The sequence below is a fragment of the Lepisosteus oculatus genome, chromosome 11 (genome assembly GCF_040954835.1).
Source record: "Lepisosteus oculatus isolate fLepOcu1 chromosome 11, fLepOcu1.hap2, whole genome shotgun sequence".
Lineage (NCBI taxonomy): Eukaryota > Metazoa > Chordata > Actinopteri > Semionotiformes > Lepisosteidae > Lepisosteus > Lepisosteus oculatus.
In genome coordinates, this window is record NC_090706.1 from 10,814,851 (window position 1) to 10,838,174 (window position 23,324).

Below are 23,324 nucleotides of genomic sequence, written 5' to 3' on the forward strand. Positions count from 1 at the left end.
GGACTCCCCTCCACCACCACCAATGTGCAGCATCCACCATATTCTATCTATATGATACCATGTGTTCTTATTTTTTTAAAGTTTTTATTGTACTTTTTGGGTCTTTTTCTGTGTACGAACAACTTTGAAAGGTATTATTTATAAAATGCCTTCTAATGACGCTGTTCATCATTAATAAGAAGACGAAAAAGTACAATACAAAGTAAATCAAGAATAAAAATAATAATACAGGTGTTTACAAATGTAGGCAAGCAGACGCAGATCTTGGTAAAAAGGTCAGTTTTAAGTTGAGATTTGAAGAGAGTTAAAGAAGTTGTCTCATAGAGTCTGAGGAAGGTCATCCCACAACGCTGGAGTAGCGACAGAACCAACAGTCGCCAAAAGTCCGTGATTTAGTGGGCACAGTGAGGAGAGGACATTATTATTAATACTAATATTATTATTAAGACTTAAACGTTCAGTTGCTGCAAAATGTATACTCTACACACAGCAATATATAAGTAAATATATAAATAAATACGTGTACATCATGTATATAAAGAGCTGGTCACACTCAGTTGCTTGGCTAAGCGTTCAGAAAGCCAGGTAGCAGAAAAGGTTGGGGCGCAGGACAAGCGAGCTCAGCCTGAAATTCACTTTAAAGAAAAACAAATCCGAAGCGTTCAGTTTTTCGTGTCAACCCCCGGATGTACGATTCCCCTGAGGCTTGAAGAATATTTACATTACAGTCCTCCTGGTGGTATTCAGGCTGAACTACGTTGGTAAATAATCGGATTTTTTTTTTTATGGGAGGCAGCTCCCACAAGCTGCTTCTTAACAAAGTTCTACTGAATACGATGCAATCCTGCGCATTTCTTCAGGTCCCCAAATGTCTGATTCGAGTTGCTGCCTGTAAGCAATTTAAATGCAGCAGGTAAATAAAGAGTTCAAGCTTAGTCCAGAATATCGGCCTCTGTCTCTTTAAAGACAGGGACCCTCCCCTCGCGCTCCAACAGTTCTATGCAAATAACCAACAAACGGGCAGCATTGTGACCAATCAGAGCCGAGCTCCAGCCGCGGGAGATCCAAATTTCGCGGGACGCACTTTGGCGCTAAAACTGCAGGTCTGATCAGCTGGGGAGTTGAAGCTGTTGTAACTTTGAAATAGCAGGAATTCAGCAGGACTGTTCATGCACTCCGATGAAAATCCGAAGCATCCTGTACAAAATACACTTGTATTAGGGATTCTGATCCAGGATTGTGAATCTGCAGACTTTGCTGAATCTGGATATGCCTATATTGGAAGGGATAGGCGGTATTTTTTGGATTTTTGACACTATTAGAGTTGGAAGTCCACTTTCATTCTCTTGCTTTTCGATGCAGTAACCAGATCTAGGTCTACGAAGCAATTTTGTTTTAGATTAGTTTAAAAATACTGAAATCTTAAAAGAGGTGGCGTTTACTACAGATAGATTATTTAAGACTTTATTACTTGTGTGTATTCTGCGTATTTTTAGCATTTTAACCTATTGTTTATCGACAATCGGCAAGAGCAGCAGTCAGCTGCATTGTTTTTAATATTTAATCGTTTTTATGAATGCACATTTCTGCTAAAGCTTCTGGAAGCCGGTCGTTCACACAAAAAGGATATACCGCATTATTATTTTTTTCCCCCGATTGAGTGGCAGACTTGAGTGGGGAATTTTTAGCAGAGCAGAATAAAAGATGATGCGGTTACCCAGAGGGGTCTCTCCGGCTTCCGGTAAGGGAGCAGTTGGCTTTTCGGGGTCGACGAGGAAGGTGTTAGCCGGGGCAAGAACCGAATTATTCGGTACTGAACTGTCGAGTCCTCCGATCAACTCTTTATCGTCCGGCTACCTCAGCCAGATCTGCAACACCGCTTCTGGGGATCAGAGGGCGAGCTGTCTGTACTCGACCCCCCACGGGCCTGAAGCGAAGCCCATCAGAGCTACCTCCGGGAGGCTACCGGTAAGTCCGCAATGATTTAATGCGCTCCATCTTAACCTTTTATTTTGAATAAAGTGCCCTTTCTTACACCTTGCGGTCTAGGATGGTACCCCCGTAGCTGTAAGGCGTGTCGTTTTGTATGCAACTTTAATGTTGCGTCTCAATCGAAACGTCGAGTCAATATGAGAATTTCAGATTGACTTTACTGATCGCTTTAACTGGGCTGGATGCGTAAATTTTGCGAGCACAAGTTTAGAGCTCAATCCGTGTCGCGTTATTAAATGTGAGTGTATGTGCGGGGGGTGGGGGGGAGCGATGGTTTAATTTTTCGGCCCAAAAAATTGCGAGATTTGTTTAATTGTGCAGTGCTCGAGTCTGCGGCGCCCAGAAGTCGTTCAAGTGGCGAAGGGCTCTAAACGGTGACTCGCTTTGGAAGCGAACGCAAAGTCAGTGGGGCCGCCTTCTGAAGCGGCAGTAAAAAGATGGAAGAGGAGGTCTGGGCTTTTCCCGCGGGCGGCGTGGAAGGAGGCTGCGGCTCCCCTTTGATAGAGGCCGTGGTCTCGCATCCCAGCTGTTACAGCCTGAGAGAGGGGGTCAGTGGAGGACCAGAGACACGCCTGAAGAGGGGGGGGGGTACCATAAGAATAGCCCGAGACAGAGGCACAAGACCGGGAGATGTGCGTCATTAAAACGGAAATGAAACCTCTCCAATGGTTCCCAAATAATACAGCAGAGCGTGATGAAATATGAATAAAACGAGACAGTTGAATCGTGTGCGCTATCCGCTAATTTTGACCAACTTGCTCCATTCATTCTGCACAGCTGTTGGTGTCCTTTTCCGGTGGTTTGCCACTCTGTGTGACACCTGCTGTACTCCTAGTGCGTTCACATCCACACAACCTGCCGCTGTCACTTCAGGGTGGAGAGTGCAGAGGTCAGGGGTCAAGCCCTGTTTGCGGCTGCAGTGGGCAGGAGGGCTTCGGGGGTAGGTCTGCGCAGGTGTAGTTCGGATGAATTCAGCTGTTCGCAAGGAAAAGCCAGTTTAAGGCGGAGTTCGTGCGAAGGTGTTTCTACTCCAAACAAAAAAAAAAAACCAACAGTTTAAAAGCCTCTGGGGTAACTGGATCGAAGTGTGATGAGCAGTTTTTTTTGCTTCTCCTTTATGAATGAATTGCTTGAGTAGAAGTGCTGAGACTGTATATAGCCTCAGATGGACGTAGATGATGTTTAGAAAAAGCAATTGGAACTTGCGCAGTTCAGGGTGCCTCCCTGCCCCTTCACTTCAAATTTTCAAGAACTACAAAAATATGGTCTTCAGCTTTTTGTGGTGCACATCAGATTTCCTGGGTGCACCACGTCAGTTGAAGTGATGTTTGCAGCGTAACCTGGTGGTGCCACATTATGAAAATAGCACTTGATTTGACTTTCTTGGGTGCTCATGTCTGCCCTATCAACTAACAGTTGATTTGCATGAGAGAATGTAGGAGTGTGTCACTCAAACCTGCTCTGTATTTTTTCTGGTATAGGGTAAGCCTGAAGGGGAGAGGGCAATTATTTTTAACCTTTGATTGGATTGAAGCACAGGGAAGTAATTGCATCTGTCCCAGCCGGATTTACATTGAACTACACAGGTGTGCAGTATTCTGGTCCTCAATTGCTCAAACTCACAGCAATATGTGATGCTTTGTTCCTATTACAGGTCGTCTTTTTAAGTTGTTGTGTTGAGAGGAAAGCACTGCATCTTGACCTCTTCACAGACTATTCTGAAATTTCTGTGTTTTTTGTCAGCTGTGAGATGGTGCATTTGTTAGTACAGCTACTGCCAAAATTAGTAGTTTGCAGGAACATGGATTATTACTATTCTCAAACAGGAAAGTCACTGAAAAATAAAGGTCTGCGTTGTGCTACTAGAAAAATCGTGATGTAAAGGTATAAAAGTGTAAGTGCTTTGATTAGGATCTCAATACAGTGAACAACACAACTGCATAGTAATTAAGTTTCTTTAAGGGGCAGCAGTGGGCAGGGGTCTGGGCCAGTAACTGGAGGATTGGGAGTTCAGATCCCAGGTTTGTATGCAGAGTGGGGAACACTCCCTTATTATTCTGGGGCAGTGCAGAGTGGTGGCTAAAGCACTGTACTCCTAAAAGCTATTGATGTTTGGAGGTGGGCTACCCCGATTTGTGCAGCTCTCTGGGCTGTACATGTGGTATTGCTGCTGTTTGGGGTTCAGCAGTGTGGCACAGTGATCGGCACTAATGGGAGGGCTGCAGGTTTAAATCCCAGATGGGGCACTGGTATGGTAGCCTTGAGCATCATTGCTCCAGTAAAAGGCTGCTGGATAAATGGGTTCTCTTCAGGGTTTCCTTGGAAGTGCTGATTATTCAAGAGACTTGCCTACCAGGACAGAGGGATCATGATCACTCAGTCCTACTCTAAAGCCACAGGTTCTTGGACAAATTCCAGATGGTTGCACCCCTGGATCAGGGAAGAGCAACCCCAGTCCTGCAAGGTGGACATCTTGGCACATCCCAGCTTGGCTCTAAACGAGCTCAGTCAGCTCCTTGTCGGCTTAATGTGACAGATTTGCTGAGATCTTGAACACCCCACCCCCCTGCACCCAGGCTCAAGTGTGGACAACCTGTTTTCATTCTAGTACATAAATCCAATACATTTTCAGGATCTGTCTGTTCCTTGATATTTGGTGTGGGAAGGTGATCCCATTCCTTTCTCTCCTGTGCCGTGGTCTTGTCATCCCGAGCTCTGGTCGTTTGCTCAGAGATTTGGTGCTCAAAGCGGATTTCTCACTAATCCCGGGGCTGGCCCTTGTTAGCCTGGCCTCCTGTCGGCCAGTGCCCTTCAGAGAAGGAAGCTGCTCGCGTGTGAGTGTGACCGCCCTGCCCGTTTTGCGGATGTGGTTGCTGGATGACCTCTCCAGTCACAGCCTGCCGAGCTTCTGAAAGCCCTCCTCCTTTAGGATGTAGCAGCAGTGGGCTGTGCTGTTCATAAGTGCAGATCAGTGGGAAAAGATTAATCTGTTCATAGGTGTGTCATGGCGATCAAGAAAGAACCCCTGCAGTATATTCTTTGCTAGTGTCACAGGTGTGGGTGGCACAGTGATTGGCTCTCCTGCCTCAGAGTGTGCGTGTGCGCCTAAGCGTGTGCGTGTGCGCCTAAGCGTGTCCAGGGTGTTTCCTGCCTTGAGCCTGTTGCTTCCTGGGATAGACTGGCTTCCCTGTATTGGATAAAGTGGTAACACAATGGATGGATGGATATCATAGGTTTTTCAAGGAATTTGATAAGACTGTCAGACCGATTGCACTTTGAAAGGAGCTGATTGTCCCACAGACCCCAGGTTTCTCTGTGAAGGATTGTGGGAAGGGCGTGTCCACGTGCACAGTCTGATACTGCAGCAGTAGGAGGGTTGGTGGAAAAACAGTCGTGTGAGAGTGTAATGGTCTCTGCATCAGGTATGTTGTAAGAACTGCAGGTTCCTTTAGTGGCAGGCTGCGAAATACAGATGGATTCTGTTGTAAGAGGTTCTGTTCTCTTCAGTGGGTGGAAGTGCCTCTCCTTTTTTTTCCCGATGAAACAGAAACTGCCATGTTCCCAGAAAAATCTGCAATCCTTAACCTTGAGTAAAGCTTCGCCTGGCCTCATAGCTTCTGTTCAAGTTCATGATGTGAGCTCCACGTGTTACAGTAGATGTGTTTTACAGGCTTGAGGGAATATCATCGTTTTGTGCTTCGACACGTAATCCATTTTCTGTTCTATTCAGTACAGGATTACTGGGGGAGTCAAACGCTATCTTGGCAAGCCTATGGGTGCAAGGTGGGGTACACTCTGGACGGGATGCCAGTCCATTGCAGGGCAGACAGACACACACTCACAGCTGGGCCGTTTTTTTCCAGAAGCCGATTAACCTACCAGTACGTCTTTTCTAGTTCATTTGTTTAATTTCATAAGCACGGATTTGACACTTTTCAGCTTGCAAATGGCGCTAAATGACTGGAGGCGGGTGATAGGGCTGCTGCAGTTGTTTCCTGTGGTTACTGCGTCGGTCCGAGTTTCTCCAGCTCGTTCTGGGGCCGAGCTATGCATCACTCATTAAGCAATTGGCAGTGGTGTTGAAACTGAGCACAGCTCTCAGCCTGTGGCGCTGACCTGTCCCTGCCACTCTCATCTTGCTTCTCCTGCCTCCCTGGCACGTCTCGGTGGCTTCTGTGCCGTTTCACACGATAAGTTGTTTTAAAGATGTGGTTGATGAGACCGGAGCAGGGCTCCAGTTAGTCTTGCAGGAGAATGTTTCTAAAGATAAAGCAATTATTCAGTTAAGTATTAAGTTGCTTCATTAAAGTCATATTGGAGCCTGTTTCTAAGAACAAGAATTTTGATTATAACTGGAACAAAGTAAAAAAAAAACTAAGAATATTTAAGGAAGCTAACCCTTAAATTAAAAGGCTGGTGTGCACAGCACAGACTTATTGAAATTGAAATTATTGAGATTTAAATGTATTGCAGTTGGCTCTCAGGTCTTAGAAAGGAACAGTGGGATGGGTTAATAAATCCTAAACCAATCCAGTGGTATTGCCCTTGAGGCATTTTCCACCCTTGATTTCTACCTGTACTTCTAAGAACAAAATACACAATAACATAGAAATTGATTGTGTTATTGTAAGCCACCGGCATACAATCTTCTTGCTCTTCGTAGGATCTTATTGGAGCTGTGGCACTGAGCCTGGACTGCACAAGAACAGCATGTGGAGGTGATGGAATGTGTCTGAATGTTTAAGAGCTGCTTATTCCTGCAAGTCATCAGCTGCAGTTGTTCTTGGGTGTCTTTTTTTTGTTTTTGCAGTAGAGGTGTAAGCTGTACTGGTTATGGTGAAGTCAGCAGATCTAGTGAGTTTTTTTTCCTATGCCCTTCTGTGTTGGCCGTCTCTGTGTGCGTGTGTGGGAGGAAGGAGTCTGATTTTTCTGAGAAATGCCCTGGTCTGTATCGCAACAGGGTAGTTTCAATGCAGCCGCAACTAAAGCAGGTTGTCGTTTTGTCGGGGTGGGTTAGGAGGCTTACCCTGTTGTTTGCCTGTTTGCTACCTTTTTATATGACTTTGCTGGGGATCTACAGAATAGCCAGCACACCAAGCAAAACTGGTTATCCCTACCTGTTCCCTCCCTTCAGAAACCACCACCACACCTTCTATTCACAATTTTTTTGCCTCTCTTACTTTGGCAATGACTGGGCTTTTGAAGAGAGCATAAGTGGAGCTCTAAAGCTGCTCCCTGCTGTTGCTTCAGCTCGGCCCCTCATCCCACCTGTTGGAAACCCCCAGATGTCGCTAGCAGGTGTGGCTGCGGAGCGGAGCCTGGGAATCTAGGGTGGAACAAAGAAGCGTTTCTTCCCTCCTGCTGGATCCTCTCTGGAGGGCCGTGCCGCATGCTCACTCCTGACATGTCTGCTCGCTGCTGGCTCTCGCCTGCTGACGTTTTTAAACGGGGACAAGCCATCAGGGTGAGCTGCTGGTCTTTAACTCTTCGACCCAGACTCGATCAGCTTGATTGTAGTGGAAGAGCAGCCTTTTTACCTCCTAGACCAACCGGTCAATTTCCGATCAAGATGTGTTCCCAGGACTAAGGCCTTTTGTTCCGATTTGCACAGTCGAAGCACTGTACCGACAGTCTGGACCTTAAGTTTCAATGTACTTTAAGGAGGGTGTTGTGGCGTGATGAAATTGTTCAGATTGGTTAGATGTGCTGGTATAGTCATGCCCTATAGCTGCAGTCCTCACTCATGTAGTTACAGCATGTCTGGATGCCTGTATGTGCATGCATTGAATGTATATATCCATTCAAGGGCATTTCCAATGCTTCTTTTGTAATGGAGTTTACAGGACAGTGGTTAATCCCCCTTGCTGTCTAATCCTTACCTGAAGCCAAAACTGTTAATGGCTGGGGAATACCTGTGTGTTTACTCCTTTCCAGTGTGCTTGTGGTGCATATTTGCATTCAAACAAACAACCTTTTGCCTTCAGTATTCTTTTTTAAACTTTCAATTCAGTTACCTGCCCGCCAGCTGAATTCCATCACCTTTGCTATGCAGATGAGTTCAGTCATCAGTTCCTCCACTGCAGGGCTACCTGTGAGCCCTTTTTTAGTTACATTCCGGAAATAACTCGACTAAACAGGGTTAACTAAATGCACTGCTGCCGGTTTCTTGGCAACAAGCCTGAGGCCCTGATTTTTGGTGTAGGTTTCATCCCGGGGGGGCTGAGATCAAGAGGAGGAGGATTGTGGGTTGTGTTAACCGTAGCCCCTGGACCGGCGTGGATTGGGGCGTGCCTTGGAGCGATCCCAGGTTTTAATCCTGCTCGTACTGGGCCTGGAGCAGCGACTGCTGGGGAGAGAGAGAGAGAAACCCCTGCTGGCCCTCCAGTCTGTTCATTATAAAGAAACGGTCCAGTGCAAACCACCTGGCTTGTTGAGGTTTGTGCTTTTTGTAGCCCATCGCGGAGTTCTGTGTTGCCGACGGCGGCAGGGGTGTTCTTTATTTTGTCACGTTTCGGGACAAGCGGGGTGTGGGGTCTGGTGAATCTGGGTTGGGGGTTGGGGGTTGGGGGTTGGGGGGGGCCTCTCTTAGTTGCGGTGATGTGCTGAGAAACATTCATGGTGGGGGGGGGGTGTGAGGGGCTCAGCTCTATTCAGGCCCCTGTACGAGTCAAAGGGAACGCGACTTCCTGCCGGGAAGTAGTTACGGCAACTCGCCTCATGTCAGGCGCAGGCTGTGCTTTTAAGTGGTTAAGGATGTGGCTTTATTGTTAGTTGAAAGAAGGTGAGAAAGTGTGTGTGTGGTGGGTTGGCACTTGAGACTTCAAGCCGAAAAGTGGCCAATAACTTTTTTTTTCTAGTTCTTTTCATTTTCCATGGCTATAAACCCACAAAGAGAACAGCCAGCTGAGCTGGTCTGAGGCCCGTTGCCGTTGTGAACCAGAGAATCGGTTGAGGTGGTGGAAGAGTGTTAAAGAATCGCAAAGAAATTACTCCACGTGTTAAAGAGAAGCAAAAACAAAAAACAAGGGCAGATTACCCGGTGCAAAATAACTGGCCAGGTTGATGGACAACATACGCGAGAGAAATGGGTATTCTCGGTTTATTTGGTTAAAGGTTTGATACTTTTTACTTGCAGACCAAACTGGAATTCATTTGCAGCAGAAGAGAAAGGGGATGGGCGATCATGATGTGTACCGTTTGGTAAAACCCAGAGGTGAGATCTCTGTTTCATAATGGAGATGCACTGGGGGCTCTCTGGGTTTGTCACTAGGTGATTACCAACCCACTCTGTGGCACCTCTGTGAAGCGGTACGTCTTTGTCACCTGTAAAAGTGGGCCCGCGTCGTGCTTCTGCTGAAGAGCTGGGGCACGGGGACGGCTGTGGTTTTTTGGGGGGCCGACTGTGATGGGTGTTCTGTCTCCCTCAGGCGAAGAGGAAGCTGGACCTGGAAGGCAATGATCCCCTGTATCTGCCAGACCTGCGCACCCCCAAAGGAAAGGGCAGGACTGTGCCCCGCCTGCCCAGCCCGAAGAGTGAGTGATCGGGGAGAGTTTGGTAACAGCGCTGGGTTTGTGCTTGGACATTTAACCCAGAGGGGATGCTTTAAAGCTTTCTTTATCATCTCTATTCTCTGTTGTTGTTTTTTAATCCCAGTGTGAAGCTCAGAAGTTTTGCTCATGCAGGTTGAACTGGGTCAGTAATCGGCGACTGTTACTGCAGAACCACTGATTTTTTTCCTCCTTGCCTGAAGTGCAGAAGGCCAGGAAGTTCTTGGTCCAGTCCTGGGGCTCAGTGAGACTTCCCTGGCAGACAGTGGGTGGAAGACTGGCAGAGTGGCTGCTTCTTTCAGTTTTGATATTGAAAGTACAGCAGGATCTGTTTAAAAACTAAACAGATCCTGCTGTACAAGGGGGTGGAGATTAGGTTAGGGCTCCTGGGCTTACTGTCCATAACCTTATGGATTCCTTTTCAAACATTTGAGTGATCCTGGAACGGGAGACAGGTGGAAGTGTGGGCGTGGGGCTCGGACTCATCTGCAGAGTGAGGGCTGGAAATCCAGATGTGGAACTGGATTTAGAACCTTTCACTTGGCACATATTTGATTTTGTTACAGTGTCTCCTCCTCATTTCTTGGTTTGATGTAGGCTGTCTGTAGGGCTTCTTCAGTTTAACTCATTGTACTTTGTAAAAAAAAATCAGGATTTTTGTAGAGGCTCTATAAATTGTAAGAGATTGCATGGCTTCATCACAGCTCTTGAGCTGGGCAATTTCCCATATTGGTGTAATTTCTGTTTTTATTAAATATCGTGTTACCCATCATTGTATTGATGTTTGGTGTACTCATGTATAGCATGGCCATTTAGAAACCTCTATATCCATCCATTCATCTTCCAACCGTTTTCTAAATAGAGGGTCATGGGGGAGCCGGTGCCTATCCCAGCAAGCAATGGGTGCAAGATGGTGGCAGTTTAAAAAATGGATGGACAATGGCGCTGAATTTTTCCCAATGCTTCAAAATTCAAAGGCAGAAAGAGGTCCTCAAAGGCAATTCTTCTCTTTCTCTCCTTGCCTCACAGCGCCCAAGTCCCCCGGCGAGCGCACCAGGTACGACACCTCACTGGGGCTGCTCACCAAGAAGTTTGTGGGGCTCCTGAGCGAGTCGGCGGATGGGGTGCTGGACCTGAACTGGGCGGCCGAGGTGCTGGAGGTGCAGAAGCGGCGCATCTACGACATCACCAACGTGCTGGAGGGGGTGCAGCTCATCCGCAAGAAATCCAAGAACAACATCCAGTGGGTGTGAGTACCCCCGCGCTGGGCCTGGGCCGCTTTCCCCCTGGGTCGGCCGCCGCGGCGGCCATCGAACCCGCATCTGTCTGCAGCTGGGCTGGGAGCAGCAAGCAGGATTCCGGCAGGAGTGGCCGAAATTCTCAAGCGCTGCTGCTGCTGGAGTTCTGCAGAACACACACGATAACTATAACCCTATGTAAAGGAAAAGGAATCTGATTTTTAGTTCAAATGCAATACTCTCCATAACGCATCCTGTGTAAATCTACAGCCAAACCAAGTGTCTCGTTGTGCTTGATTCCTCGGGGGCCGTGTGGACTAAGCCGATACCCTGGCTTCTTTGATTAGATCATCTGATCAATTAGCTCCTTGCTACCAAGCAGGCTAGATGGGCTGAATAGCCCGTTTGTGACCATTCTAATGTAATCTTGTGCAATCCCAGCCCAGACAGAGCTGTGTGGAGAAAGGCAAAGTGCTCTGAACTCGGGATGAGTTCCTGGTCTGGAGCTGTTAAATGGGGTTGTAATGTACTCCATTTTGTCCCGTAAACCCAGCAGCATAGATTGGTGCCAGGTTGATGGTGGTTGCCCACTGCTGGTTTATGAATGGATAGCTGGATAAATGTTTGTTTTAGGTCTTCAGGCTTGCGAGTGATGGAGATTTACGATCCCGTTTCTTCTTGATTTTTTTCAGGGTGGGCGGGAGCGTGCTGGGGGGCTCGCCTGCAGGCCCCGAGAAGCAGCGCGGCCTGCGGAGGGAGCTGGCAGAGCTGGATAAAGCGGAAAAGGCCCTGGATGACCTTATCCGGAGCAGTAGCGCCCAGCTGAAGGAGCTGACGGAGCAAAAGGACAACCAACGATATCCTTCCGCCAGGAGCTGCTCCTGAGCTGGGGTGGGCTGGGGGACTGGTAACGGAAGAAAGGGGAAAGGGTACTGGGGAAAATTGCCGTCTTACCGTACCGGTCCCAGGCAGAGTCTGTTTGGGAATATTCATTAATGATTTGGGGGAAAAGGATTGAATATCTGGTATGGATCTCGGGATACTATAACAAAGACAAGCGCTCCCCATGTGTCCATGATTCTATTCTGTAAAATAGTGCATTCTGCTGAAGGTGACCCATTTGCTCTTGGCTTCCCTTAACTCCTGCCTACCTTGGGGTATGTCACCTATCAAGACATCCGATCCATCACCAGCCTGAAGGATCAGACGGTCATCGCTGTCAAAGCCCCATCGGAGACCAAGCTGGAGGTCCCAGAGTCCACAGATGTAGGTGTCATGGATTGTCTATCGCTCAGCCTAGTAACTTTGTATTCTCATGTGGACAAGCCAAGGGGAGAGAGGGGTATGAGTTTCGAGTGTTGTCCCTGGAGCGTAGTCTATAGGATGTAGAGGGTGTTTGGTTGGGTGCTTTGTTGCACAGAGGAGTGTTGGTGCCTGAGTTATGATGTAGGAACTAATAACCTGGGAGCCTTCAACAAACAGCTCTGTGAGATTATTGAATTAGTTTTCTACTAGCAACTACAAGATCTGGATGGGACTAGTGATCTCCTTGCTAGAGACCTCTAAGGGAAAGCTAAGGTTGCTGCTCGAAGAGGTGTTAATGGGGCAAGGTCCTAATGCCCGGTATGGCGATGGGGACACTGTACTGTTAAAAGGGCACAGTCCTTTGGTTCAGGCGTCAAACTGAGCTCCTGACTCTCCATTGTCATTAAAAGTCTCGGTGTTTCCCCTGGCCTTTACCAGGCATGACTTCCTAACAATCCCCATCTATGAACTGGCTTATCATTCTGTTCTCCTCCCCACTGATAGCTGGTGTGTGGTGAGCGTGCTGGTGCACTGTGGGTGCCACAGGGTGAGCGCCCCCTGCTGGTCCCACGAACACCTCCTCCAGCAGCAGCCTTAGTTTTTCCCAGGAGGTCTCCCATCCAGGTACTGACCAGGCTCACACCTGCTGAGCTTCAGTGGGCTGCCAGTTGTGAGTTGCAGGGTGATATGGCTGCTAAACATTACCTGTAAAGCACTTTGGGTGTCCAGAAAAGCGTGAATAAAAGAGTAAAGAATTATGTGAATCTAGGTGTACAGGTTGGGGGTACTCTATGCAGTTGATATAATACTTAATGTTTTCCCTTTGAATTGGGGGAGCTGTTTTACACTGTGGCCTAAATCGTGAAAAGTTTCGTTTGTTTAAGCTCCAGGTGAGGCTCTCGGTCCTCACCGGATGTGACAAGGCTCTGCAGACCTGCCTGGTCTGAGGGGCTGGGAGAGGGCTGTGGCATGGGTGGTGACAGGTCTGTCCTTCTCCAGGGCTCTCTCCAGATCTACCTGAAGAGCAAGAACGGCCCCATCGAGGTGTACCTGTGTCCAGAGCAGGAGCTGCAAGACGGCAGCCCAGTCAAGACCAGCACACCCATCAAAGAGGAGGAACCCTGGACCCCATCCACGCCGCAGTCCCCCCCTGGGAAACAGGAGCCTGCGGAGGGTAAATACGGAGAGCTGCTTCATCTATGTGTGTTCTGGTCCTGGTGAGCTCCAGCTCTGGCAGGCCTTACCAGTTCCATCAAACCACCAGAGTCTGAATTTCTCATTTTAACTGTGATGGGGCAAACAAGTAATTTAGAGATCAATTCCAACAAATTGGTGTTTTCCTAGCTTAATTGATCAATGCTTTTTAAATAAAAAGCTAATTTAGGGTGATCTGTAAAGGGCTGTTGGATTTTGCTGTGTCGTACAGCACAGGCACAGGGCACCTCCGTGTTTTTGATGAGCTACCTAGTGGAACAGTATGCGGTTCTGCTCAGGCACTGCCAGCTGGTTTCCTCCTTTCCTGGGAGATGTGGTGAGGGTGCTTGCGGTTTAAAGGCAACTGCAGACTTTCCTGCCTGTCTCAGTGTATTGAATGTTAAAGGTCCAGGTAATCACCCTATACCTGTTGTATATTAAAAACCTTTGAGGGTGTGTAACGACAGCACTTCAAATTCACCATGGAGCACCAAAACGTGGTATAGCAGAGAGCACTGGAGTCGTTTTGTCTTTCAGAGTATGCACAGGCTGCTCCTATACGATAAGGTGGACACCATGGATGCTAAATTTTAAATAAGATGGATTTTTTTATAGGTAATAGTACACATGGCCCCACGACACCGTTTGGTATAAGTGGATAGATAAAGTAATGGCCATGGTTAAGGCTTCATTATCTTTGTTAAAGACAGTGCTGTTAAATTTGATTTATTCTTGTGCATTCTACAAATGAAGACCTTCTGAGATACAACCCCAGCCATAAAACAGAGCAAGCGAAACCGCTGCCTGTGCTAGGTAGCGTTGGTTGATTTGCCAGACCTGGATAGCTGAGCAGGGGTTCTGTACTTCTGTTTAGCAGCTGTGTCCCAGAATACATCAGAGTGTGGCCTCCCCACGGGCCTGCTCCTTGAGTTTAACCCCTTCCTCTCCCCTGTCTGGGATGTATTTCCCTCCGCAGATACCCTCAAACCTTCCCCAGCATCCAGCGTGCTTCTGGATGTGGAGGGGCTCCTGGGTCTGCCCCCGAGCCTGTTGCAGATAACCGAGGACCAGCTGCCCTCGACCTCTTCTTTTGCCGCTGACGGCGCCCCCTTCGTCTGTTTCTCACCCCCGCTGGACAGCGAGGATTACCTCTGGGGGCTGGAGGATGGGGAGGGGGTCTCGGACTTCTTCAACACCTACGACCTGGGTGACTTACTCAAGAGCTGAGGGCTTCCTCAGCGGCTCTCTGAATGGCATTGCTTGAGGGCAGCAGATCCTGAGACATCAGATCTCCTAGGTCTCTGGCCCTCTATTCAGGATTCAGTTTTTCCTTTTGTGTTTTTTTTTGTGTGTGCACCTTCTTATAGGAACTCGTCGGTGTCTGGACTATCACCGATTAAGTTAAGTTCCTCGCCTCCCACACCAGAAAAGTAAAAAACAAAAATTCTCGTCGTGACCTGAGACGTTCCTCCTGTGGTCACAGCACTGATTCTCCAGGAAGTCCATTTTTATCGGACAGAGTGATACAGACTCATGTGGACACTCTACTCTGGGTGCTCAAATACGATTTGAGTAGCCATTTGCCTAACAGAATTGCTTTAAAATTATTTCCCATATAAACCTTGCCTTAATGGTGAGGGCTTTTTTTTTCTGATTACTTGAGAACTCTTTCCATCAGCAAAACTAATTCCGCCTGATTCCTGTGCATCATGGATTCTGTGTACTTTTTAACAGGTTACTCGTCTCAGCAGTGTTGGTCTTGAGTAACGGGCTTTCAGAAACTGAGAGGAGACCTTGTCCCTTGCCAGCAGTCTGAATGAGTTGCTGGGATCGCAGTGTGTTTTCTGAATCCAGCAAGCAGGAATCTGAGAATATTCCAATGGGACATTTTGGAATGCTTAAGTTGAGTTGATCTTCAGTGGTGCACCCTTCTGTGCTGATACAAAGATTCATTTGTAGATGAAGGGATCTTCTTTTTTTATTTGTAGGTTCTTACAGGTATGCCTCCATTCCCAGAACTCAGGAGTTAAAAAGCAGGGTGCAGTCCTTTCACACTAAGGGTCTGATTTCTCCTAACCCATCCTAGGTTGTACCCCTAATTCTCTGCAATTAAACCCCAAGCGAATGAAATGGACTAATAAGCCACTGTATGATGGAATTTTTTAAGCCATATGTTTTATTGTTGTTGCTTTGGGGAAATTGTCAAGAGTTGTTCTAGGATGTTTTATCTGCCTGTATGTAATGTACTGTGCTTGAAGAGCACTTTGTGAAAATGTTTTTACGGATCCACTTTCTCTGCGGGATACTGAAGATTGTGGATTTCTGAAAGTTTTTGGTTGCCGAATCCAAACCTTTTTTGATGCTACGCGATGACTGTGTGTTCAGATGAGTAGCCATGGTTGGTTTTTAAAATTGTCAGAAAACAACTCCAGGTCTTAAACCTAAAATCTGCATGTAGCTGACCGTCAGTCTGTCGGATTTGTGTACTGTGCAAGACACAGAAGATGTACAGCAGCTTTATCTAATGTTTCTGACGCTGCAGGTATTTTATCAGTGTGTGGTAGTTTCGGTCTTGCTCACTGAGCACTGCACTGAGAGGCCTACTGTGGTTTGCAGACAGTGGGGAAATAGATTCTCCATGGGTAGAGGCTTCAGGTACAAAACCATAGACACCATTTTAAATGGACATTATTTTTAATGTGAAACCCAGGTGTTAAAGTTCTGAGAGAGGGGAGTCCAGTCCTCACCGCGCAGATTTTTATATCTCGCCTTAAACCCGTTTTCAAAAATTGTAGCCTCAAAACTACAGATTGAGGTGGTATCTTGAGTGTTCAGGTGTAGTAGATATTTCTGACACTGATTTGTGGATGTTCCATATTCCACCCATACTCTAGACCTCTTCGGTCTTCTTGGTTACAGAACTCGGCTTTGATTAACACCTGAATGATTTAATTGGCTTTCTGGGTTAATGATGGCAATTAAAGAGCTGGTAGCCCAGGGGTTCTGTGGTAGTGTGGACTGGATATTTTGCACGTTTAGTTTACTGTGTCTATTCCAGTCCTGCTGCCATGTACGGTAAATCCTTCCAGTCCTGCTGCTGTAGGGAATTAAGTTTCTCTGCCTAAGCAGAGGTTCAAGCACCTTATTGAAATATGTTTTGTCATATTAAAGCCTCACGTAGACTTTTACCCTGATATTGGGGAGCTCGGGACCCTGTAAAAGTGACCAGATGTGCCTTCAACACCCCAAGGCTTGAACTGCTGCAGAGCTGGCACAGGTCTGTCTCGGGGTTGTCCTGACTGTGGTGTAAACCAGCTCTGATGTTGGCACAGATCTCGCAGTTCATGATGATTCATGACCGTTCTTGATAATTCGTGAAATCATGGTGCTGGTAGGACCCAAAAAACTAGTGATGAGGACTCACTCTCTGAGCAGTTTGGTTATTGATAGTCCAGGGTAGCTCTGCCCAGAAATATTTCCTGTTTGAATTGTTTTGGTTAAAATAACACATTATGAAGTTAATATTCCAGTGTATATTAGTACTTATACACTATGTGGTTTGCACCTCTATTGCAGAAGATTCCATGCTTAGTTGGCCTATGTTCCAATCTGTAAATTCAGGTTTAAGGGTGATCTATAAATCTGCCGGGCTGTCCCTCTCTCTCGGAGCAAGGCTGGCCAGCTTTATCAAGCTATCACGGAAGTCTTTCAGATCTCCAGTTTCCTATGGTGTGTTTCCTAACATATTTTCTCATTTTTAAACATTAGGAGCTTGTTTTACTTCTGTCAAATTGTACCAACTGGTAGAAATGAGACATGAATAATAGACCTTGATATTTTAGAAACAGTCACGCCGAATAGAATATTGAATAATATTCTATAATCCTCTGGTGACAAAATACATAATATTTCTTACAGATGCTAGTAACCCTTCTTGTGTGTAACTCTGGGTGAGACTTGGGAGATTTGTTTAAATCTGCGTAAACATTCAGCCACTAGAGGGGGACGTTAGTTTGGCTGTGCTAGTGGTCCTTTTTTCATTTACTTTTACAGGTTTTTCTGAAGAGGGAACCACTGCCATTATTTTGTGTGTATAGCTGCCTTTAATATTTTGGGCTTGAACATAGATATCAGAGTTGCAGAACAGACTTCAGCTGCTGATTATTAGACTAAGTGTTAACAAATTATCCTGAATACAACCTACTGAAAAGAAAAGTATATTGTGCTGGTGTTAGGCAGGATAAATAAGGAACTGTTTTTTCACTGTGGCCAGATGGTGGATATAATTCACAATGCTGTAATTCTGGTGCAGTAGGATCTCTTACGCATTGCCACAGGTTACATGAAAAAGAAATGACTGACTGCAGTTATTTGGAAAGTAACTAATGCATCCAATTCCTCAACAATCTGCGATTTCAAAAGAAACATGAAACGCCCTGTGAAATGCCTCTTTCATTCACGAATTATAATTTCAGTTTTCATTATATGTAGCTTTCTGCTAGGTTGTTAAACTTTGCCTTATAATTTGTTCACCAAGCCTTGTTTTGAGTTGTATTCAGCTGTGAAACAGTGATGCAAAACGTGAACTCCGTAATTCAGAAGTGTCTTTATATGGTGGCACTTTCTAGGCCCTGTTTAAACTACGCAGCCTTAAGCAAAATGTCTTCTCAACTGAGGATTTATTTTAGAAGCCCAGGAGTATAGTTAAAGCCGATATGCTTGACCAGAATTGCAAAGCACTGATCAGCTGCAGAGTGACCAGTTATCCTTTGCAGTCTTGTCAATGGTCCCATTTGAACCATCTTCTGACCATATGGTATTATCTTAGCCTTTGGTTCTAACTCCTTGGAGAGTATGTTGGTGCTATAATTATACTGGGTTGTCTTCACCTCACTAGCCTGCAGAGAGGGATGGTATCTCCTTTATCGCTCTGCTACCTCTAGCTGGTTTTAACTGGTGACCGGTGTGAATATGCTTGGTGCTTCGCTGAGTCTATCAGTGCCAGCTGCTTGTTTTTATCAGGGTGTAGATTCACAGCAGGTCTTGCTCACCTGTTGTGACAGTAGTTGGCAGCTAGGCTTCACCTGAAGAATTAACCACTCTGGAAGTTTTGCCTCTTTGAGTGGTAAATCTGAAACTATTTTTTCAAGACAGATTTTGTTCTTTTTTTAAATTGTAAAAAGTGTTTTTCTTTCGGTGGCGAATTCTGATGTTTTTATAAGCTACGATTCTGTGAATCTGGGGGGTTTTATGAGTTGAAAATGCAGTATAGAAGAGGGCTGAGTGCTTTTATCACTCAATGGCTTATGTTAATGAATTCAATTAATGATTTGAGTCTTAATGTTTTGGTGCTTGAAAAATGTCTTCAAAATGTGCAGGAGCAGTTGCTCTGCTGCGGATCCCTCTGAGCCAAGTTGCTCACAAGCTTGAAAAGTGTGGAGCCGACGGTGAAAGATGCTGATCTTCTGCTCAGTGTTTGTATGGAAGACCCAGGCTCTGAGCACTGATTGGAGCTGAAGGCCAGAAGTGACCCTGTACTGCCTTGATTTTATGTATGTCCTCCAGCCTCCCTTCAGTTAAAACCACAGATAAACTGACGAGCTGAACTGCTGGAGAGATGCATAAAATTCAATTTACCGGAAGGCTTTAAAACCGGGGAAAACTGGTGGCAAGTTTATTTCTTCTCCCTTCTTTTTCGATGCAGAAAGGCTTCAGTAGGGTGGTAGAGTTGAATTTTATCCCTTTCATCAACGGGAGTCCACCTCTTTCATATCTTCGAGAGAAATGTCTGCTTTTTGGGACAGATTTTTGCTTCTGTTCTGCAGTTTCAAATGTTATTGTCACTGTCCTACTGGGCCACATCACGTGCTCCAAGTTAGAGGAGGTTCCTGAGACATTACCAGTGGAAATACAGCGGTTCTGCAAGGTCTTAAATTAGACTACGTCAGAACAGCATAAAGACCTCTTTCTGTGGACCTGGTGTGCCAGAATGGAGCAGTTCTGTTTTGGAAGGCAACTTTTTTATTAAAATTGAATTATGAAGAGGTTCCATACATCAAGCTGCTCGGTTTGTATTTTTCCATACCGAAAGTCGTAAATTGAATGGCACGAAAAATGGAAATTGTTAGTTTGGGTGGTTGTCGCTGCGGTGAAAAAGTGAAGTTTTGCCCATTGTGTGAAACCATATCGAAACATTTTGCTCAACACTCAAACTACCGAGTTGAATTAAGTTAAGATCAGTTATGTCTCAATGCAACTTGTCCCTCTAGTGGGTCGAAATGACGGCAGATGATGACGAAGGGCCGCACCGAGCCCAGCTTCAAGGTTTTTTTTTTCCCTTTGTGGTTGTGATTAACTCCAGTCCTACAGGGCCGCAGTCCACTGCGTTTCCGAGGGCTCTGACACAGCAGCGCCTGAAGAGCTTGGAAAGCTGCTCCAATTGGGCCAGTAATTAATTCAATTGAGCTACTATGTGAATTGGAATCGCAATGTCAAGGCGAGCGCTGTGTGGGGTCTCACCTGAGTGTGCAGGCTGGCATGCTTCCCTCCATGTGAAACAAGCTCCTCTGGTTCAGGTCTGTGGTTATAAAGCCTTGGGAGTCGCTCACTGGCACACACGGAGCCACTGAGGTCAAACTCCAGGCTTGTCTTGGCCTGCAGTCAGGCAGCAGTTCTCCGTTTTAAGCCATTCCAGGTGCCAGTCACCAAGTTATATTCAGGAGTTGAACAGTATCAAATTGTTTGATACTGGGGCAGGAGGGCTCTTGTGGTAAAGTAAAACCTTAGGTTCCTCGTACTGAGGAATAAATGAGTCCTTGTCCCGCCTGTCTCAACCACATTGTGCAGCCTGTGTTCAAGTTTTTTGGCCCGGCCCCAGAGCTCAGAGACGTCCTCTTCGAGGTCTGATCCGAGCAATTTTCGCAATTTTCTTCCTCGACTCTGTATTCCGCTTGCACAAGCGATGGCTGGTTCCCAGCCTTCCGTGTGCTCATGGAGGGAGAAGGAAGATTCTGGAATTTGAGCTCTGTTGCTGGGGAAACAAGGGAATAAGCATTAGCCTTCAGCCAGAGTGTGGATGTTGAAGTTTTAGTAAAACTTTTTTCCTATTGTATATAAGTGGTTTTTTAATCTCTTTTCTGTATGAGCAAAAACATCGGAGTTGTAACGCGTGTGTGTGCATATAGGACGAGGTTGGTATTGTAAGCATTGTAAGTGCTCGATTTTCATTGATGTTTGGGTAGGAGTCATTTTTTGTGACATTGTACAGATTGTATTTATAAAAAAAATGGATTATTTTTGTGCAGTTTCCTGCATCATTGTGACTGCCATATTCTAGTATTCTTACTGTAATACTAGTAAGTTTTTTTTTTTTAGTTGACTCAATGTGTGGCACTTAAATTTTGCATTTGTTTTTTGGTCTTTAATTTTCCAATAAAGCGTTGAAGCCATGATGAAACATGTGGAGTCTTTTCCTGCACTGGAACTTAGTGGGCCACCTTTCCGTGTCACTAATTTTATCGTCTTAATCATCATCTCAGCATTGCACTGCGTCCTCCTTCACAGAACCGGGATGTCTACTGAGGAGCTTTTCCACTTGAATTACTTGAGTGGCAGTGTGGAGTAGTTGCCAGGGTTTACGCTCCGAATAGGCAGGTTAGAGGTTTAAAACCCCAGGTGCTGCTGGTTTTGTTCAAATAATAGACTTTGCAGTATAGTTCTATAAACATGTACACACCCCGGATCTAAACGCGTTCTGCTACAGAAGATGTTCTGGCGGCAGAGATGATAGCAGAAGCCTACTTTTTCTTTCACGGCTTTCCGAAGCCCTGACAGCAGTCGGAACACGAGAAGATGGGTCCAGTGGTAAGAATGAAGATGTGGTTCTGAAGGCTTTGAGTGCACTGGGCTAGCTTTCTGAACTGGTTACTGACCCTCTGGATGAGACGTCAACAGGAGATCCCCATGCTGGTGATTCCCTGGAGCAGCCGTTTGTCAAACAAAACGCCCTCGGCCTCGGTAGGCTGCTTTGGATAACAACGGCACTAAGCGAAAGTATTCGTACCGTTGGTTTATTTGCAGGATGGAGTTGACAAGATATTGAGCTTTTTTTTTTCCGATAAAGAGTAGCTGAAAGGCTTCAGTAAGGTGGTAGAGTTCAATTTTATCCCTTTCATCAATGGGAGTCCACCTCTTTCATTTCTTCGAGAGAAATGTCTGCTTTTTGGGATGGGGGTTTGGCTTCTGTTCTGCAGTTTCAAATGTTATTGGCTCTTGTCGCTGTCCTACTGGGCCACATCATGTGCTCCAAGTTAGAGGAGGTTCCTGAGACATTACCAGTGGAAATACAGCGGTTCTGCGAGGTCTTAAATTAAACTATGTCAGAACAGCATAAAGATCTCTTTCTGTGGACCTGGTGTGCCAGACTGGACCAATTCTGTTTTGGAAGGCAACTTATTGTAGGATATTGAGCTTTTCTTTTTTTTCCATAAAAGAAGAAAACCATCTTAACATTCCCCATATTGCTAGCTGTCGGATACACCTGTTTTGTAATGCCCTGGATATTGTCCGTTTAGTTCTGGATTTTAAGGTGCTTTGTGGAACTGGGACTCTGTAAAGCACCTTACGACCAAAGTGTCGTATAGGGTATTGGGTAACCTGCTTGTCCAGTTCTTTATTTTTCCGCCATTTGACACGGCTAGAACTGCTTTCAGATCTCTTCAAGAAAGGCCCCCTAAAGGGATTTAGAATATGTACCTGAACAGGCAGCTCTTTCTGGAAAGTTCTTTCTTTCGGTGTTCGGCAGTGTTAAAGCCAAAAAGTTTGTCAGTTGTCCTGCAAAAGGAGCATGACTAAAGCTTTTCCCTGGAAACTGATGTCACACTGTGCGGAATCCTGATAGTTCAAATCCATAGAAAACAGTCCCTCCTGTCTTGACTGGGAAGCATTCTTAGCCCCACCTGTTGATGATCGTGTCCAGTATTGAATGTGTTTTATTACCAGAACTTGAAAGTTTTCTTTGCCAAATCTAGACTGTGTTGGAAATTCAAACCCTCAGCAAGTGGTCTTCATTACTACTTCCATAGTAATACAAAGGGGCTTTGTTGCTTAGGCTTTATCAATTGTGTGCCAAAGATTCTAAGCTTTGTTCAAAGTTCCTAAAGTTGTGTTTCTGTGTGCAGTATTTTTTTTTTATTTGGTTGCTGGTGGGAAGCAACACAGGAATGTACTGCTTATTAAGATTCCTCCCCCCACAAACGCACAGCTGTTTGTGCACAAAAGAGGAAGAACACTCTTAATGCAGACCCTAAGTGGGGCAAAGAGGCTTCTTTAACTTGACGCCTAAAACTGGGACCAGCTGTCGAGCCGTTGCTCCTTGGATACAGTTTAGGTGCGCCCGGAGAGGTTGCAAACCAGTTTTTACAACACTAGCTGATGGAGTCAGGAGGACGAAAGTGTCCGTAACCACTGGAGCCTGGAGTTCGTATGCAGCTAGTGCACAGTCGTCCGCACACTGGTTTTCATCTTAATCCCACAAAGGTGATTTTGGGGGGGAAAAAAGTCACACACTCAAAGCATTTGCAGCCTGTATTTTTATTTCCTGTCCTTGATCTTTTCCCGTCTTTGGGGATTCAATTGTCATCGAAGCGCAAGAGGCGCGCAGCCAGGCTCGAAGACGAGCCGAGGCATGTCAGACACTTCTGGAAAGACAAGCGCAACGAAGGAGAGAAAAGAGTCCTGACTGGCACCAGGAACAGGAATATCTGCAGCGAACATACGGTCTTCCCGCCGTTTGTTTTTAGCAGGGAAGGAAGGAGTCTGTGAGTTCGCACCCAGGGTGTGGAGCACAATTATGTTTAATAAGTAGCTTTGCCAAATAAAAAAAAACTCCGAACTGTCTCATTTGGCAGCACCACCCAAACTCTGTGAGCGTTTCTGCTGTAGAATATGTGCATGTCCTTGGCACAGGAATCACACACGCAAAGACAAACACTTCCCTTTGGTGAGGAGCCCGCGTTTAAGAATTGTGAATGTGGAAATAGTGCGTTC

At 46.0% G+C, this 23,324-nt stretch overlaps 1 protein-coding gene across 1 annotated transcript; it reads left to right on the forward strand.

Moving 5' to 3' along the window:
• Positions 1–1,120: 1,120 nt before the first annotated feature.
• Positions 1,121–20,722, forward strand: e2f2 (E2F transcription factor 2). The gene is made up of 7 exons (XM_015348865.2): positions 1,121–1,968; positions 9,420–9,525; positions 10,570–10,789; positions 11,471–11,635; positions 11,930–12,044; positions 13,083–13,257; positions 14,254–20,722. The coding sequence occupies exons 1-7, from the start codon at positions 1,705–1,707 to the stop codon at positions 14,502–14,504; spliced, it is 1,296 nt and encodes a 431-aa protein (XP_015204351.1). The 5' UTR covers positions 1,121–1,704; the 3' UTR covers positions 14,505–20,722.
• The last annotated feature ends 2,602 nt before the right edge of the window (positions 20,723–23,324 follow it).

Coding starts and splice junctions, on each gene's coding strand:
- e2f2 (XM_015348865.2), top strand. CDS start 1,705: ATGATGCGGTTACCCAGAGGGGTCTCTCCGGCTTCCGGTAAGGGAGCA. Junction 10,790..11,470: donor AAGAACAACATCCAGTGGGT/GTGAGTACCCCC, acceptor GATTTTTTTCAG/GGTGGGCGGGAGCGTGCTGG. Junction 13,258..14,253: donor GAAACAGGAGCCTGCGGAGG/GTAAATACGGAG, acceptor TTCCCTCCGCAG/ATACCCTCAAACCTTCCCCA.